Source organism: Taudactylus pleione, unplaced genomic scaffold (genome assembly GCF_031769625.1).
Source record: "Taudactylus pleione unplaced genomic scaffold, aTauple2 ptg000040l, whole genome shotgun sequence".
In the NCBI taxonomy this organism is placed as follows: domain Eukaryota; kingdom Metazoa; phylum Chordata; class Amphibia; order Anura; family Myobatrachidae; genus Taudactylus; species Taudactylus pleione.
This window is the reverse complement of record NW_028284442.1, coordinates 6,734,926-6,754,140: the sequence shown is the minus strand read 5'-3', so window position 1 is coordinate 6,754,140 and position 19,215 is coordinate 6,734,926. Positions and strand designations below refer to the sequence as shown.

The window sequence follows — 19,215 nt, the reverse complement described above, 5'->3', positions numbered from 1 at the left end:
TGGATGTCATGTAAAGGCTAGCTATTCTTGTATTGCACAGTACAGGAAAGAATGTGAGAAGCACTTTTCACAATCAATGACTAATGAGAAGAGGGCGTAGACTGAGCATGCAGAGACAAAGAGTTACATCCTTTTTGCATACTCCATGGGAGGACACTGGATTCTATGGTGTACAGTGAGTGGTGCAGGGAGCTTCCTGGGAGACTCAGTTTAGTCTAGCTAAACCCTAAAAGGACATGCCAGGAATACAGAATGAGGGGAGAAGAACAACAACATTCTCTAAGTAGCACAACACGGATAACAGGAAAAGAACGAAGAACAGTTACAAAACACAGGTCCTGATTCAGAGTTGGGAATAGAGTAAGATAGAGCAAGTAACTATGTACCTGGATAAACAAATCTAAATCTCTCTGCACATGTTACATCTGCCCCACCTGCAGTGCAGCCTGGTTTTACCAAGATGCACAGTTACTTGCTATATCTTACTCTATTCCTAACTCTGAATCATACCCACAGTGGGCCAGATTCTGAGTCGCACGCACTGTCGTTGTTCACAGAGTTGAGCGATCATTTGCTACTGTGTATGCATCTAAGTTGTACGTTTTCTGCACCCCAAGGTGTGTACACACATGAGCCGCAATTGCGATTGAGATGTGCGGTATTATAAATATACTGGGAGGTGGCTATTCAGACGTAAGGAGATGGTCAGTCTTATGGGCGTGTTATGGGAGTGTCACAGGCGATTTTATGCTCAGATGCTTAAATCGCTCACATAGTCATACTCAGATGGATGATCTGCACCTATCATAGGGCTGGTGTAATTATCAATGGTGCAACCCATGGTGGCATCTAAAGATGCATCTCTGTGGTATTAGTTGGTCTATAGACACTCAAGTGGACGTCTCAGTCTTTGCACATTCAGATGCACACAGAATACAGTCACAGGCACAACTAAGGCAAAACATGCTGAAGTAGTAGCAGCAGTGTACGACTCAGAATTAGCCCCAGTAACAGAATGCAAACAAAGAAGGAAGGGCCTCCAGTGTCTCCCAATGGAATATGAGAAGAGAGAAGTACAAAAATGCTATTTTCTAGAGGCCATAGGGGAACACTGAATACTAGCTGAAAGGGTAAGCTGAGAAGTCATTATGTGCAGCACATTTTGTCCAAAGCTGGCATCTTTGGATACAAAAGTATAATATCTGTAACATTTGGTTATATGTTGTGCCCCAAAGAACATGTGGCATCATGACATAATTGCTGTGCAGAGGCCCTGTGCTCCCACCAATCTGGTGCACTGCACCCTTACAGGTTCTCGAATGGGCAATCATACCACATGGTGATCCTGGCAAATTAGCGAAGTAATCCACATGGCAATGGTCTCTTGAAGCTGACCTTCCCCTCTTGAGAACATCCTAAAATACCAACTGGTCATTCGCCCTGTGCATGTCCTTGGTCCTATGGATACATTACCCAGACAACATGCACAGAAGAAGAGAGACCATTTTGTCCAAAGTCTTATCCTGCTCCAAGGCCGAGATCACAATGTCCTGATTCAAAAGCACCACTCAGTCGGCATGGAAGGTGACAGAAAGAGACTGACAAGATAATGCACCCATCTCTGAGACACTCCCCACCGAGGAGATAGATAACAGAAGGGCAGCTTTCCAGGTAAGGAACGTAAACTCCAGAAATGCAACAGTTCCAAAATGTGGATGTTGCAAAGTTGTCAGCACCAGGTTGTGATCTCATGGAGCTGTCAGATGAATATAAGGTGGCTGCATAGGCTATCACACCTTGTAAAAAATTATGTACATCAGACATAAGAACCAATGTTCACTAAAAGAACAAAAAAAAACAGATCTGAATGTTCAAAGATCTGAGCTTTAATCCCTACTCCAAATCATCCTGCAGAAGCAGAAGCAAATCGTCCAAACAAACCAAAAACAGTAAGAACCCCTTTGCTTCACACCTTTCAATGTAAATCTTCCAAACCTATACTTATTCCTGGGTGAAACAGGTTTGCACACGTTGAGCATAATCTGAACTACATTTGTCAGAAAACCCAATAGCCATAAGGATATTGGCCTCAACAGCCAACTGAGGTAAACTCTTGTAATGAAAAGGATGCAGACGTAAGAGACTGGGGTTAGAGTCAGATACCATGCTAGGTCCAGTGCTACCAGAATCACGTGAAGTGTTTCTATTTTGACCTCCTTGAGGGGATATAGTGATGGTCTCAATGCCGTCAACGGAATCCCGGCAAGAGATGTAACAAAGGCATCAAAATACCAATGCCTATGTTAATCCTCACGTCGGAACGCTGAGGACGCCAGCCCGAATGAAGGTAAGTCCGGGGCACCCTTAGTGTTAGCCGCGGGAGGGGGGGTTAGTTTTAGGGAGCCTAGTGGGGTTAGTGTTAGGTTTGAGGGGGGAGATTAGGGTTAGGCACCCCTAGGAGGGAGGGTTAAGGTTAGGCACCACTGGGGGGTGGTTAGGTTTAGGCACCCCCTCAGGAGTGTTAGGTTCAGGGTGCGGAGAGGGGGTGTTAGGTTTAGGCACCCTTGGGGGAGGTTAGGGTTAGGCACTAAGGGGGGAGGTTAGGGTTAGGCACCACTAAGGGAGGGTTAGGGTTAGAGGGGGACAGGGGAGGGTTAGTATACTTACCTACCCCAGACTGGATCTCCTTATGTCAGGCATCCGCCGGCATTTCAATCCCATTCCTCACTGAGGACTCATGGAAGCATCACTAACAGATGGAACAGGAAGGTACTGTAGGTCAGACAGTAGCTCCAAAAATCCAACATGGTATCCACCAGAAATACATGTGGACCCCTTGTGATTCCACCAATATGTTATCATGTTGACATATGGTTGCCCCATCGGTCCACTAGCTAGTAAAAGACCACTAGATGGATCAGGGAGCTACTTATCATTGTTGCTGCACCTCTGGTGCAAGGTTCGCACCAGTCCTGGACCAATGGCTGGAGGCACAGGATCCTGGGTCTGTAGTGGTTGTTCTCACTGCTGGAGGCAATTTTGTGATGGGAGAGGGCTGATGGCAGATGGAGATGCCGAAAAAAAGTACCCTGCTCCTGTGGCAATTCTATTAAAGTGAGGTTCCCAGGAAAAAATTAGGGATTTTACATAACATATGCCGATGTGTGATTATCTTGTGCTTTCTTTGAAGAATTATGATGTAACTTAACATTTTGGACCTGATTGAGAGGTGGATACAGTATCGATTTCGGACTCAAGTGGCTGATGTGTTAAGTCTGTGCATACATTCCAGTCTCACTGCACATGCGTCCCGATAGTTACCGCTGGGGGACGCAGAATGAATATAGTTGCAATTTCCATGGGCACTCCTGGGAGGTAACTGGGGTGGCTTGATAGACGCAATCGACTGCATCCAAAGATGCAATTGCATTGGCAATAGTGGCAATGTACCGATGGATACGCATAGCAGTGGATTAGCAACATAGGCGATGTACAAGTTCCGTCAGCTGTGGCATTAGCACAAAAAGATGCAGTCATGGCAGCATTAGCATCCACCTCTGAATCAGACCCTCTGTCACTTGCATGTTATTCCCTGAATAGCTTACCATTTAGTATAACACCTTGGTTAGGACCAAACTGGACATCTCCGTTCCTCAGGATAGTAACCTGTTTATTCATATCCTCATCAAGCACAAGTGTGATTGATTGAATACATGCATGGTCAGAATGCTAAAAAAAGCAAATGAAGAATTGTTACACATTTGGATAAAATCTTAATGTAGCATATTTTATTTTTTGTTTTAATGGGTGTATGTGTGAGTGTTTGTACGTGTGTGTGTGTGTGTGTGTGTGTGTGTGTGTGTGTGTGTGTTCTTATAGAAGTAAAAGCATCTGTTTAGCTTCCATTGCATTGAATATCACTCCACTCTGTTATGCTAATCTTGTCATTTTAGTCTTGAATTAACATGACATTTTGACAACAAAACAATCTTGTTATTGTTACTTGTTTGTACAGAGTATGTTCTCCTTTTACTTTCTAGTACGATGTACTGTAGATCAGATTGTAAGACATGACATTGAGAAAGGAATTACTTACATTCCCTGCTACCACTTTATTTTAGGCAGACAAGCTGTAGAATACAGGGCCTGATTCAGCAAGGAACGCAAAGGAGAGAACGCATGCACTCGGCCGCTGCATGTATATGCAAATCAACGCATACATACGGCAACCGCAGCACAAGATGCAGACGCCCAGCACTACACAATGCCGCTTACTTCCCTTTACTCAAAGCCTGAGTAGTCCGGAAGACAGAGGAAACATTGGTTACATCGAAAACCATCGGAAACATACGCAAGAGGTTGACCTGATGTTGTGCAGGTTTTTGGCCACTTCCAGGGTGTATCGAGTCGTCTGGCTGCTGATGCCTGCATTTGCCCGACCACCCCCCATCACCACCCACAAACGGCACTTCCTGTCAATCAGCGTCAGCGTACACACTGCGCGTAGTCTGAGTACCCTTACCCGATCGCACTGGCTAGTATGCGCACGCGCAGTGTGATGCATAGGCATGCGCAGCGTATAAACATCGACCGAGTGCGTGCGTTCTCTCCTTTGCGTTCCTTGCTGAATCAGACCACAGTTACACGATAATGTGCGCTCCACTAACCAGCATGAGGCCAAATGCTCTGTTTCTAATGCATAATTATTCAACTATTTCAAATATATTAGTGAGGGCTTTAGAATAGGGTTGCAGTGTCCGGTCATGCTGCAGTGCTGCATGAATAATGTAGCACAACATTTAAGGCCAACAGATGTGGGAACACAATTGGTAAATTCCCCTAGCTTTCATCATGAAATTCTACATTATGGAACTTATGCAGAGGTAGGAGCAAAGAGAGAAAAGAAATCAAACTGCAAATTTATTCCCGGACAGGTGTAAATTTATTTATTTTTTTGTATGCAGGTAAAATACAGACTGCTTTTACATGTACACTGGGCAGCTTTGTTTTTACATTGACATTTAGAATTAAGCTAGGACAGGCCCCTCTCAACTCTAAATCTGTCTGCTCATTGTTAATTTGCCTCACCATGCTACATGGATTTGTCAAAGTGCAAATTTGCTCCATTTTTGCTTTGCTCCTGACTCTGTATCAAGTCCTATATGTTGAGCACAGTCAAGAGATTATAAAATCCATCAATATCTATCTACAGATCATACCTGCCTCAGTCTGCTCTAAACAACCTGCTCTATGAACTAATATTCCAGGATTTAGACATTTGTCTAATTCTACACAAAGAGCCCCTTGTTGGCTTCAGTGTTGTTCTTCAGCTGGCCTTTATCCTAAAATTTGTATGTTCTGCCAATGCCAACTCAGACAATGACCAACATACAACTGGTCCACTGAGAAGCTTAATACATCTGCATGGCGGTAAATTGGAGTGCTCCCTGCCAGTTAGAGGATTGATGTGTCCTATTAAGACACCTGTTTGTGTTGTAATCAAATCTGATTCTTGTGCAACCATGCACAAGGCATCCAAGGAATGGCAGGGAGTTAGTACATACAGTTTTAGAATCTTCTGTATAATATAACTAAATAGAAATAGAAGTTCTTATTACATTAAAAACAAGCATAACTGTCTATATTGGCACTTTAAAAAAAAGTTCTTAAAAATGGGTTTTGGTACTCATCATTAAATGAGGTGTTTTGGTACTACCCAGTAAATCTGTGTCCATCAGAGGGACACTGTTACCATGGGGTTGTGTTGAAGGTGCAGGAGCTGGGCAATTAAGGTTTACACTTCTTGAATACTGCAGTTTCTCCCCCCACTAACCCCTGTCTCCTCAGTACATAACTTCTAAAGCCCAAAGGATACAATAAACAAAAGGCACACCAAAAACACATAAGGCAGCAAAACTGATTCCCCTCCTCCTCCACCAAAGGGACTCCAAGAAAACCATTTTATAGTGAGTACTAAAAATCCTCTTTTTTTATTAAACCAATCTGGGAACATTGCTATCATGGGGATGAGAGAGTATGCTTAGACACGGTTACACACAAAACTCTGTGCCCAAAGCTAGCAGTCTTGGGTGCAAAAAACTGACATTGCTGTCCCCCTATGAGCAAATATCCAGCTGTCTGGGGCCATAATAAACCTGCTGAATAGTGGACCTGCTATATCTGGCTACGGTCTGTTTTTATGCTAACTTTGGTCCTGATTCAGAGCCGAACGCTCTGACCAGAGCGCTCGCTCTGAATCAGTGCCCTCCTCCATGAAAATGGAGCGGCCCCCTGGCCGCTCGCATAGCTGTGGGTGACCACCCATAGCATATGCGAGCGTCCATGATGATGGTCGCGGTGGTCTTGACCATCGCGACCATCAGGCTTGCGACGGAGACCCTGCGGTAGGGTCTCGCTGCCGCAAGCCCAGGAGTGACACGTAGACAAAGTATGCATTTCCCACGATCGCAGGGCAAGGCATTAGCACGCCTACTATGTCTTGGTGAGCCATTGCAGTGTGTATTTAGATGCCCACCAGGCTGTCTTAAGACGCCCACTTTCCCATGTCATTTCCAGGAAGTGTATGCAACAATCGGTAACATCGAGTGACATCGGACCCATACGCAGCACTTGTGGCTGACCATACCCTACCGCAAGCACTGCGAGTGCTTCAGTTTTTAATCCAGCCATGTGACGTGTATTATGATGCTCCGTCTTAATTATGCATGACGCTGAAATGGCGTAAAGAAGCTCAGACATGCCTGTGTTCGCACCACTACACCCACGTTTTCATCGATTATCCCCTGACACCACCCATAAATGGCTCATCCTGTCACTCATTCTAGCAAGGTGGCTGTGCGCAGCGAGTGAACGTTTCCCAATCGCATGGACTAGTTCATGCTTGCGCACTGTGACTTTTACGCATGCGCACATTGCAAACATCGGCAGACTACGTGCTAATGCAGCCTAGTCAGCGGGTCTGAATCGGGCCCTTAATTCTGATGTTGTGTTAGGGATGTGGAGTAAATTAAAATGTCATCAAGAAATATCTCTGGACATTGTTAACAAGATCCTGAAGGGCTGCAAGGGTATTACTGAGATCAAAAGTCATGACCAAGTACTCATCATGGCCTGTGTGAGTAATGAAGGTGGTCTTCCATTCATCACCCTCTCTGATGCAAATCAAATTGCATGCACTGCTCAGATCACTTTTTGTAAATATGAATACCTTCCTCAACTTGTCGAACAGTTTTGAGATAATAGAAAGAGGGCATTTGTTGATCTCTGATAATCATAACATGGGTGGAGCCCATCTTTTTTGCCCAAAAGAATGGCCAGCCCTTAATAGGGATTTAGAGGGTCTAATAAACCATTTCTTACATTTTTTTTATATAATCAAGCACAGACTTTACCTTTGGCAGACAAAGTAAACAAATGGCCCATAGAGATCCATTGCCAATCCACCTCTCTGCACTCGTACCTGCAATCAGCATTGTTGACATAACCAGGGGGAACCCTAGAACCCCCGGGTAACTGGGTATATGGGAGACATAAGATTATATGAGTTCTGTATTAAGACATCCAATAGACAAGTTGATGGAGCTATCTTAAACTTAATGGAGCATTCAGAGAGCATGCTATTATCCAGGCTAACAATGGATATTGGTGTTTCTAATGGAATGAGTCTGGAGCCTATTTCCTGATTAACAAAGTTACCAGCAGCTCCACTGTCCACCAAAGCTGCCAATTCAGAGTGCAAATATATATACAGGATGGCCCGTAAGTGTGGAAACACCCTTAATTAATCCATTGTCTACACATATGATATAGGAGTGGGGCAAAACTGTTTAGGGTATGTCACCAGTATGGCGACCATCTTGAAGTTGGCCATCTTGAGGTAGTCATGTCTTGAGCCAGGGACTTCCCCTTACAGGTTCTTCCATCACAGCTGTGTCCCTTTATAGTCATGCACTTGCCACATTTCTTCACCATGCAGACTATACAATGGCAACTTGGGTCCTGTTGTGAAATACAGAATCGACATCCATCCTCCAGCCTTAGCTACATCTGCCCAGCTTATGCCCTGCACACTACAATGCCCAGCACTACCCTAAACTCCAGGCTGCTATAATTCTACACATTGTATACAACTGTTACATCTGTGATATCCCTGTGTCATTTTTTACTTGCTGTTCTACCAGATTGCAATAAATGTAAGAACTGCCACCAGGACCAACACCTGCATTACACAAAGTACCATCAGAACCTTGGCCAATACATTTGTACCTGGGTTTTACTTCTCATGGGAGGACCAAGGCTAAGCACATTCTACTACACATATCTGTGACTGCTTTGCCGCTAGTGACATTAGACCAAAGTAGAAGTGCCACAAGACCAACTACGTAAACCCAGGGACTGCCGCGGCTACAATGGTGTAGCTCATCTTAGAAATTCCAGTGTTGCAAAATGTGGCCCAAACAGGTCTTTTTTTTTTATAATAATATTAATCTTATATTAATCTTATTCTTTACACTTTATTATATTTAAGCTAATAACTCTGGAATGAAAAATATATAATTATAATAATAACTCAAATAAATTAAAGTGTATAGTTTTACATTAATATTATTAATTTTAATACACTATTATTATTAGGAGTGTACCCTATTAAATACATCATTTCTCTTTTTTTACCTTGTAGAGTGTTAGTAGGGCACCTTCCTATGTTACAATACACCAAAGATCATCCAAAAAATTGTAATGATGTACTCTTGCTATAGCAAAATAATTATGTAATTGTATAATTGTATCCAATGCAATAACTGAGATGCACAGACATAATATAGTATTATCAGTTTTACTATAGAAAAAAATTACTCTAAAAAAGAATGGTTACTTAAGATGTAAAAATACAAACTCACAAAGAAGTAATTCTCATAAAAGACTTTTGTATCAAAATAAACTTTTTTCATGCCAATAGTGTATCATTATTTTCTTTTTGCTACACAACTTGCTTTTACCTGTTCACAAGAAGATTTCTGTAAAGTGATTGTAAATTTATCCTTTCCAGTTCCTTTCACCAGAATGTACTGGCACATGCCCAGGAAAGTAAAATAACGTCCATCAAAGGTTGTGAAATGAGAGTCACCAACAACAGAGCACTCGGCTTCAAAAGAAAATCAATTTTTGAGTAACAATTAATAAAACTATGGAATTATTCTATTATAATGCAAAAGTAATCAAAAGTAAGCATCACTTCTGCATGCAATTTTAAGGTATCATCACAATTATTTAAATGTATTTTATGCAATTGCAATAAACACTGCCTCATTGGAGAATATCAATATATTTATTACTAAGTCTACAGCTTTCTGCCTTCATGTGGTTACAGATCATGTAACCTCTTCACAATCTACTTTTTTGTGTACAATATCCTATTTATAAAATACAAGAAGCCTAATACGTATATAATCTGGTATTTAATATGATCCTATATATAAAAATGTATGCAATAGTTTGCACTTTAGACATTATCATTAAAGATAAAAATGTAGGATGTAGTTCATTAAATTTAATATTAATGTAGGATTTGGTTTATGCTATATCATTTCTTAGAAAATGTATATTAAAATATGTGGTATTAGAAACCCTTATATATTTGGGGTTGTAGGGCCTGATTCAGAGCGCTCGCTCTGAATCAGTGCCCTCCCTCTCTTTTTTTAGAGTGGCCTCCCGGCCGCTCGCATAGCTGTGGGTGACCACCCACAGCTATAGCGAGCGGCCAAAAAGATAGTCGCGATGGTCAAGACCACCGCGACCATCGGGCTTGTGACGAGACCCTTGTGGCTCTATCAGAGAGCCAAAAGCACGTCGCTATGCAGGTCTCGCGCATGCGCACAACGGAGCTGGCTCCCGCATGCGCACTTGGCCAACAACGACCTGCTTGCGAGTGCTCAGCGCTCGCGAGCGGGTCTGAATCAGGCCCATAATTTTTGTTCTTTTCTATTATCCTGTTTGAAGATGTTATTTTTCTAACCTTGTGCACCATGGGTTTGTGGCAAATAAGACATAGGGGTCCTACCCAACAACCATAATGCCATTGGCCATACCTCACCACACTATTGGAGGTATAGAAAGGGAAACAATTATTGGTCCTAACTTAATAATATTGTAGGAATCCCACTCTGTTGGTGTCAAGGACTGAAGATACCCTTTTGGTCAAGGTGGCGATGGAAATTTGAGCACCAAAAAGGTATCATTGCAGGGTCTAAGCTACTTGTGGCTTGTGGAAATGACAGTCTATTTTTTACCTAGCTGGAGAGCCCTAGTGACTTTAGACAAACTTAAAAAAAACTCCTAAACATTAAAAAACAATTATTGTTTCCTGTAGTTCAAGGAATAGTTTATAAGACACTTCCTGTGCCAAGGTTAGGGGGAAAGCTTTTTTCTGGAAGTTTTTTTTTCCTATTTTGGTTATTTATTTATTTTTTGTTGCGAAGGGGCTTTCAAGGTTTCCAGTGAACTCTGACAGGTCAGTCTTATTTTTTAAATTATCTACGCTTAAGCCACCTTTGGCCCTCTAGCAGTTGCGGAACTTGTATCTACGCTTAAGCCACTTTGGCCCTTCAGCAGTTGCGGAACTACAAGTCCCAACATACTCTGCCAGGAAAAGGCCGTGCATTCTGGGTATATATATATCATTCGTAGATGGATTAAGCTAACTCATCCATCAATTCAAATGAAGGATAAGGAGAACGATCGAGGTGACATTCTTAATTTTGTAACCCGCCCGGCACCAGAGAAGGCAGCTAGGGTACTTAGTACTAGGAAGGGCACCAGTACTTTTTCACGGGTTGGGTATGATATCCCAGCTGTCGGGATGCAGTTGGTCAGAATACTGACAACGGCATCCCCGACAGCCAGAATCCCGAAACCCATAGGAATGAACGGTAAGTGTTTTCCTAACCCCTATCCTAACCCTCCCTCCCCGGTGCCTAACCATAACCTCCCCCCCAGTGACTAACCAGAACCCCGCACTCTAATCCTAACCTCGACCTAACACCACGATACTTACCTTTGGAATGCCAACGGTTGGGATACTGGTGCTGGGATCCTGACCTGTCGGGATTTCTGTGCAAGTATTTAGACCGTCGGAATCCCACACTCCGGACTACATCCCCTTTTCCCTTCTTTGGAACCAGGGGTGCAGGAATGAACTAGCCATGAAGTGTATTTTGTCCTCTCGAAGCTTCACACAGTACTAGGCTCCCACCTTTCTCACTCTGACATTGTATTTCAGTTTGAGGGACAGATAGATTTTCACTTTGTAAGAGGAGACTTCAAAATCCATTATTCTAGTCAATCTTCTAAATTAATTTCCTTCGTAAGTAATCCCTTCTTTCCTCTTAGCAGGACGTTGTGCAACACATAAGGGAATCTACTGTGATATTTAATATTTGTGTATCACAAAATTAGTTCAGTAATTATTGCTTCTCGCTAGACAATAAAAACCACAATTAATGTAAAAAAAATACCTGGACATTCATGTTCTGTGCAATTCCAAATTCCGCCATTACAAACACTGTAAAGTAGAATTAAATGTGATTGAAATTGAACAGCATTAGGAAAAGCCCATGCAACTTACATGTATGTATATAAATATGCTAGGTATGCAATTTACTTGTATGTACAAGAGTATGCTAGTTAACATTAGTTACCACATGCTGCATTCCTGTTCTATCTTGGCACCCGCTGGGTAGGCAGTCCCGTGGTAAATGCAAGGGCAGCTACTTACAGAAACACAAGAGCCATTATCCAGGATTAGACCTAGTTAAGTGAAGCACAAACAAGCATTACGTTTTCAAAACAAATGAATGTGCATCTGTACAGTTAATACAACATAAGGTAGCTTTGGTATGATGGTAACTCTGGCTATGAATTTTTCTTACCAATTTAGAAGATGGACACATATAAATAAGCAAATTGGGAAGTGTTGCCATTTTTGACCAAATAAATTCAAAATTACTTTGTGTATTTAGCCAAAATGGCAGTTCCTACAGGTAAAATGGATTAATCCACTTTTATCCGTAAAGATGGAAGGGCCCGAGAGATTTATACAGTCTTAAATAAATCATAATGCCTGTATCGCAGTTGTAGAATCATTGTGTTTATTCATTACTGTATGCAACATCTAAATTGCTTTGTTTGACAATTATCTATATAATAAGCGAGAAAGTGTGAGCGCGTGTGTCTGTCTGTTTCTCCTTTACGCACGGCACGGCACGTAGCTCCACCAAATTTGGCATAGTGGCGTAGTTTGACCGAGATTAGGTTTTTGGCTATGTTTTAAGCTTGTCAGAGCCATGAAGGTCTACATGGTACCCAGAGCCGTAACTAGACTTTTTGGTGCCCTGTGCCAGAGAGAGCATTGGCGCCCCCCCCCCCCCCATTTTTTAAATATGGACATAATGTAGTGCAGCTATAAAGGGCCATGGCCTCATAGGGAAGGGTCAGGGAAGAGATAGGGGAGGCCAGGAGATGCTGGAGATAAAAGAAGAGGAATTGAGAATGATAATAAACAAGAATATTGACAGTAACAAACAGCACCCCATGCCCTGCGGTGCCCTGTGCCATGGCACATGTTGCACCACCCTAGTTATGGCCCTGATAGTGCCCACCAAGTAGGCCATGGAGTCTCTGTGAAATTTTGTTTTTTGCTCAGGATGTCTTTCATGTCCCTAAAACGGAAGAGCAGTGAGTCGGATGATCAACTGTCACACTGCACCTGCACTGACAGTTACTCATTTCCTCTCAGCACATTTTCATATGCCATGCTCTACAATGTAAAAAATGAAGGCTGCAGATCATGTACTTCAATGTCCATTGTTCAACCCAGGCAATACCATGTATCCCAGCTAGTTAATATAATGAATGTCAATGTTTCAGGACCTAACAATATAAGAGGGATGAGCTAAGGGGTTTAATCATGCTGCAAACATCATCCTGTCAGTCAGCTAATCAAAGACCATGCAGAAAACATTTATGGAAACCTATAGAATTTAAAGTGGTACAAAACAGATGACATACAGTAGCTAAGAGTAAGACATAGTATATCATTACAAACATGCATTCAAAGTAAACATGCTCATCCAGACATGATTGAAAATCTTCATGTACACATTGTAAATATTAAATTTTAAAATACCCTTAAATATTGGATCAACGTGCATATTTTAAATAGGGGCCTATCTCTAAACTGAATGACACATAAGCATAGACAGATACTCAAGGTGTTCACACTATCATTTTGCCTATGCAGATATAATTAATTATAATTGATACACCACGTTTGAATAAACAGGAACCTCTCTACCTTTTGCATTATTCTTTAATTACATAGTGTCAGTGAGAATGCTTTGTAAGCCAATCATGGTTGGTACTTACCATCTGGACAGTAACAACCATCCAGGCAGTGTAGATTGCTTCCCAAGCATTCCTTTTCATAAGTACAGGTTGGTGGGCAGCAGCTGATACAGTCCCTGTGTACAAAATTGTCTTCACATTTTTCAGCTGAAATATGATATAAACATTAATTAAAAATGCTCTATTCACACTATTATTTATATAATATAGATGACAAAACAACTGAATGTACAGAGAGCAACTTATATCCATTACTCAGAAATTATTTTACTAATGGAAATATATATAGTGTACATGCTGCTCATACAGTATTATATATTGTATGGTGTCATAGCTTGTGGTATTTGTAGGAGATATAAAGCAGATGTGCTTGCAATGGGTATAATGCTATTGGGAAGTAACTACAGGAACAAGAGCATCCCAATGTCTTGGTCCTGTGGAAAGAGATTAAAACTTTGTCAGGGCTGAAAGCCCAAAAGTCACTGATGAATGAGGTAATGACGCATGTTCCTACTGAGAGAGACAAGAAGGAACAAGTCCTTGATTATAGGCACTGGAGTACAGTAATTTGGAAATGATACCATTACCAAGGCCAACTTTATATTGAGTAGCAGATTAGACCTGTACAATAGATTTGCTCAACAATTCAGAACCAGACACGATGCTAGCTGCTAATTTGCATACTACTTCTTTACATTCTACAACTGCATGTATGCATTTCTGCTAGTAGTAACATTGCACAGAACCAGTATGGACGAGACTGCTTATATGGCTATGCAGAGAATATGTAAGGGGGCATCTAGCAGAGATGCAACCACTTGCTATCCCAGGTAAGGACACAGACAGCCTGGTACTCCAAGCATTTTGTAATAAACAGAAATGGCACCTATCCAAGTTCAATGAAATATACAGCAAGCTTGTTTTATGTTTTATGAAGGTATTAGATTTAAATGAGAGCCCCAGGATAACAATGACCAGATTATAATCTCCATTCCAGCAACTAGAGGGTATATGGACCCAAATGTCCAGCTTTTGATGATGATTTGCTTCCAACTAGAATGGAAAAGCACTCTGAAAAGTTCCTGTTTTCTCTTTTCCTGTTTTCTAAGCGACATATTATCTTGACATGTAAATGGGAATAGAACAGCTGTCTTAGGGCTATTAAATAGCCCAGTTTGCCCAGATAAATTCCAGTGTTTGTTCTCCTTGGCTAAATGCCATTTATAGAAATGCCCCACAGGTACTGTAGTCCATACTTCTTGTCAATCATTTGGGGAAATGTGGTTCCCGCTGTGCAGTTGTCCTCTGGGAAGGGTGACTGAGGGGTCTTGGTGGGGAGCCATAGGTTCAGACTAGGGCAGCTGTTTATTTTAAACCAATAAAAGCTGAATACATGAATTGAAAGCACAAAACCAAGAAAATAGATGTTATAATAATGCCAGTGTATATACTGTATAAGAAAAGAAGACTGTGTAATGCCAGCAGAATTGGAAAGTTTAACCAAGACATTGTCTGTGCAAACGCCATAGAATGAAGAAGATAAGTAATATTAATGTACCAATTTCAAAGGCTAGGACAGTTACTAAACTCTGTATTACCAAATAACTAATAATTTACTATTACTAAATAACTAATAATTTACTATTACTAAATAACTAATAATTTACTATTACAAAATAACTATTAATTTCACAGTACATCCCATGTAAATGTAATTAAAGCAATGCTCAATCAGTGTGTCACAACAGTAACAGGCTGGATGTGTTAAATTAATTTGGATATTTTAAGAGTACTGTATATGGGCGGGATGTAATAACAGTGAAAATGCAGTAAAACCCACGAAAATGCAGTTTTCGGGGGGTTTTACCGCATTCACATATGTACTAAACACCGGAATGCATCTGAAGGTGGTGTTACCCAGTATAAGCCGATCGGATCCCTCCCTTCACATCCCGTGGCTTGCCGCCTTCTGAGCATGAAGTCCCTCTGTCCAGAGCCATCGCAAAGGACAGCTCTTATAGGGAGAGCTGTCCTTTGTGATATTCTTGTTACATACCGCGGTAATGAACTGTGGTATGTACCCGAAGACAGGGGGGGATGTACCGCGGAAGCAATGCTTAGTACATCCCGCCCTAAGGATGAATTCAAATATGAAGGTAGGATGATATGTTAAGGGTATTTTATTTAAAATTAAAAGACTAGGGTCAATTTTGCTGTGTTTAGATATAGTCATATTTGTTTAGGAGTATGGCTTTAATTCTATTATATGTGAGAGACATGCCAGCAGAAGCATGACAACAGCACAGAGAATGAGGCTGAGAATCACTGTGTTCCTATAACCATATGTGATACATACTGCACGCAGGAAAGTCATCTCTCCATTCTCTTAAGGGAAAGCCAGAATGGGAACAGGATCTTGCATACTCTATTACAGCACGGCAATAGGTTTCATCATCATCTTGTCTAGAAAAACATTTGCAATTAAAGTCAGTCATAACTGATGATACACACTAGAGGTAATACATAGCAACTAAGTATAAAGGATAATGTTTCTTCTGCTGTTCTATGTAACAATAGATCAATGTTTATTATCCATATAAAGTACAGAAGAGCGGTTCGGTTTTACTCTGTTATGTTTGGATTTCAAAAATGGCATCTTATTGGCTATCCGGCTCTCGTGTTTTGGATAGCCAATGAGGTAAATCCAAACTTGTGCTAATTTGTTGAAAAGTACGGAGTCAAAACCGAACCACCATACAATGGGGAATAGAACAGAACAACAACAAACTACATAGCGTAGAGCAGGGGATGGGGTAGGCTAGGAGAAGAGCAGTTTAGGCAAGCCTAAGCACAAGAACATAGGCACAACATACATACCATGATATGCAATAGTGGTGATGTAGAGACCAAACTGAAGGTGCCAGACATTGGAGCACAGGTGGACAGTAAAGTATTAGACAGAAAGACAAGAAAAAGGAATAGTCTATACGAGACTACAATTTACAGAATTGTACTGACACCAACAGATTGGACACAAAAAGAGGTTAGGTAACTATAGGGGGATGCTGGCAGAAGAGGATGAGCAAAGAGGACTGGAAGGCTTTGGGAAGTGTCTGAAGCAGTGGAGACTGGTGGACAGTGTGAGTGGGTTTGAAGTGAAGTGACCTGAGATTTAGAGCAGCACAGGGTGAATATATCTGTGAAGATATAATCAATAGGAAGGAGAGATGGCAGTCACTGGCAGAGCTGAAAGACCAGGAGTGAGTGTGGATAAAGATAATGTTGGAGATGTTGAGGGAAAGACATTCGGTACGAAATACCGGCTGACGCATGGCCGGCAGTTCGATTCCCAGCAGTGTCAGCCCGACAGATGCAGAGATCCCGGCAGTGGCAGCCCGACAGCGTTGGAAATCCAGATCATCCCTAGGTAAGTACAAACTAACCTAACCCCCCTAACCCTAACCCTCTTTAGGGGTGCCTAACCCTAACCTCCCCCCCAAGGGCCTAACCCTAATCCCCCCTCTAAGTGCCTAAACCTAACCCCCCCCTTCCCCGCTGCCTAACCCTAAGTCCCCCCCCCGGGTGCCCTAAACCTAACCCTCCCCCCTGCGGCTGTCCACTCACGGCACCCGGCATCCCTTTGATCGGGATGCCGGGCGCCGGTCTCCCGGTGCCTGAAAAATGACAGGCATCTAGATTTAGACGCCTGTCATTTAACCCTCGCTGAGATAAAGCAATCGGGAAGCCGGCTGTCGGGCTTACGTCAGCCGGTTTCCCGATTGAATCCCGAGAGGCAGGACTGGCTGAGGCTTTATAGGAAGGGTAAATAGATTAACTGGATTCTATAGGGGATAAAGAGCCAGTGTAAAGTCTGGCAAGAGGGGAGTGGTGAGAGAGGAAAATCATACAAAGGCACTGAAGACGGGTTGCAGTGAGGAGGGGGGTGGATAAACGGAAAGACTGCAAAGAGAAAATTGCAGTAAACTAAGTATAAGATGATGAGAGAGCGCATGAAAGCTTTGGTTGCATATGGGATAAAGAAGAGTCTGATGCTGGAGATGTTGCTTAGTTGGAAGTAGCAGGATAGGGGAAAGGGACTGAATGTGGTTAGCAGAGGAGACAGAGGAAATGAGGGTGATTGACAACCAGGCAGCATACTGTACTTGAGGAAAGAGGTGAGAGAAGCATTGTCAATGGAGAGAGAGGAGGGGATTCTTGACAGGAGGGGAGAACAATATGTTTTGTTTTGGAGACATTGCATATCAAAAACTGTAAAGTAATCAAAGAGAAATGGCAGATTGATAGCTGGACATGTTAATTATATATATATATTTTTTAAATGGTCTGTCAAACCTGGTATAGGTTATTAACACTTACTTGCAGAGATCATTCATACAACTTGCAATGTAAGAATAAGGGTCAATGGTCTCATGGCAACTTAGAAAAGGGAACTGTAACAGTACTTGACACTTGTGGAACATAGCCTGTGTACAAAACATACAAGATCAACGTGTCACTTTCCGGGACTATCACAATGTATTAGGAAATATGAAGGTTACACATATGTAAATAATGCCATTTCTTTTCCATGGCCTGTGAATCCCAACTGTTCATCTGCTTGAGATTCATTTATACAAACAGTAACATCACAGGTGAACAGACTTCTCTTACAAGTTCTTAGGAGTCTTTGTACTAAGCCTTGGAGAGAGAAAAAGTGGATGGAGATGAAGTACCAACCAATCAGCTCCTGTCACTTTTCAAACACAGCCTGTAAAATGACAGTTAGGAGTTAATTGGTTGGTACTTTATTTCCATCCACTTTTATCTCTCTCCAAGGCTTAGTACATAGACCCCTAAGTTTGGCATTTACATTGAGCTCAACATATATGGCCTATTGAGACTGGTGGATGCTATTGCAACAACGACTGCATCTCTTTGCACAGTGCAACTGTGAATTTATGCCAATGCCACAGCCTATGGGCTTCTTACTGAGATGCCCGCCGGTTGAATCTCTAAACCACCACTGTGCATATAAAGTCGCACCATTGGAGAATAGAGCAGCCCCAATGTTGCTCAGAATGTCCATGGGAACATTACTGCCGATGCCATAGCAACTGCATCTATGGGGGAAATAGTTGGCCACAGAGCGACTAAGACGCATACACAGTATAAAAAACATCAGACAACTGGGCAAACATTGCCACTGCGTCCACCTCTGTATCAGGCCAATTGAGACACCTCAAATACAACTGGTATCTTTGACAAAGAACATTAATCTCAAAATCTGAGACACACCATATTCAACTATTATCTAACACTAACACATATAAGGAATAACAGGGATGGATGTATAGGTTTCTCAGCAAGCACTTTAGAATTATTAAAAATCAACACAAAAAGGGAGAACACTATACTAGAAATATATGCATGCTTGTAGATGCATATAATGATTCTAGACAACACGTACCTCCTGCATGTACTCCCGAGGACAAGGGTTTGGGTAATCTGGGACTGTGGCTACACAAATGGGTTCATCTGGGATCTGAATATACCAACTGTTTGCAAACATAGCAATATCTTCTGTAGTTTCTCCTGCTGCATGGGAAACAAAAATTCAATTTTATCAACTTGGGCAAAATATATTGGCATATTGGATAACACAGCACTGCAAATAGCATGCAAAGGCACAGAAACAGCTTTCAGTTTGCCCAACTATTACCTTGAATTAAACATGAGACAGGTGTATCTGCAATATTATGAGCAATATGCTTAGCTCCTGTAGTCAGGTGATGC

The 19,215-nt window shown here is 41.9% G+C and overlaps 1 protein-coding gene across 2 annotated transcripts in view; it reads right to left on the bottom strand.

The window, feature by feature from the left end:
• OTOGL (otogelin like) overlaps window positions 1-19,215 on the bottom strand; it is a 259,839-nt gene that overhangs the window by 195,998 nt on the left and 44,626 nt on the right. For both annotated transcript variants that reach the window (XM_088453706.1, XM_088453702.1), the window contains exons 9-16: window positions 18,890-19,017; window positions 17,800-17,906; window positions 15,779-15,885; window positions 13,444-13,569; window positions 11,718-11,826; window positions 11,535-11,581; window positions 9,021-9,166; window positions 3,606-3,729 (exon numbers count right to left, since the gene is read on the bottom strand). In XM_088453706.1, the coding sequence (XP_088309832.1) occupies window positions 3,606-3,729; window positions 9,021-9,166; window positions 11,535-11,581; window positions 11,718-11,826; window positions 13,444-13,569; window positions 15,779-15,885; window positions 17,800-17,906; window positions 18,890-19,017 (894 nt within the window). The remainder of the gene's footprint in view (window positions 1-3,605; window positions 3,730-9,020; window positions 9,167-11,534; window positions 11,582-11,717; window positions 11,827-13,443; window positions 13,570-15,778; window positions 15,886-17,799; window positions 17,907-18,889; window positions 19,018-19,215) is intronic.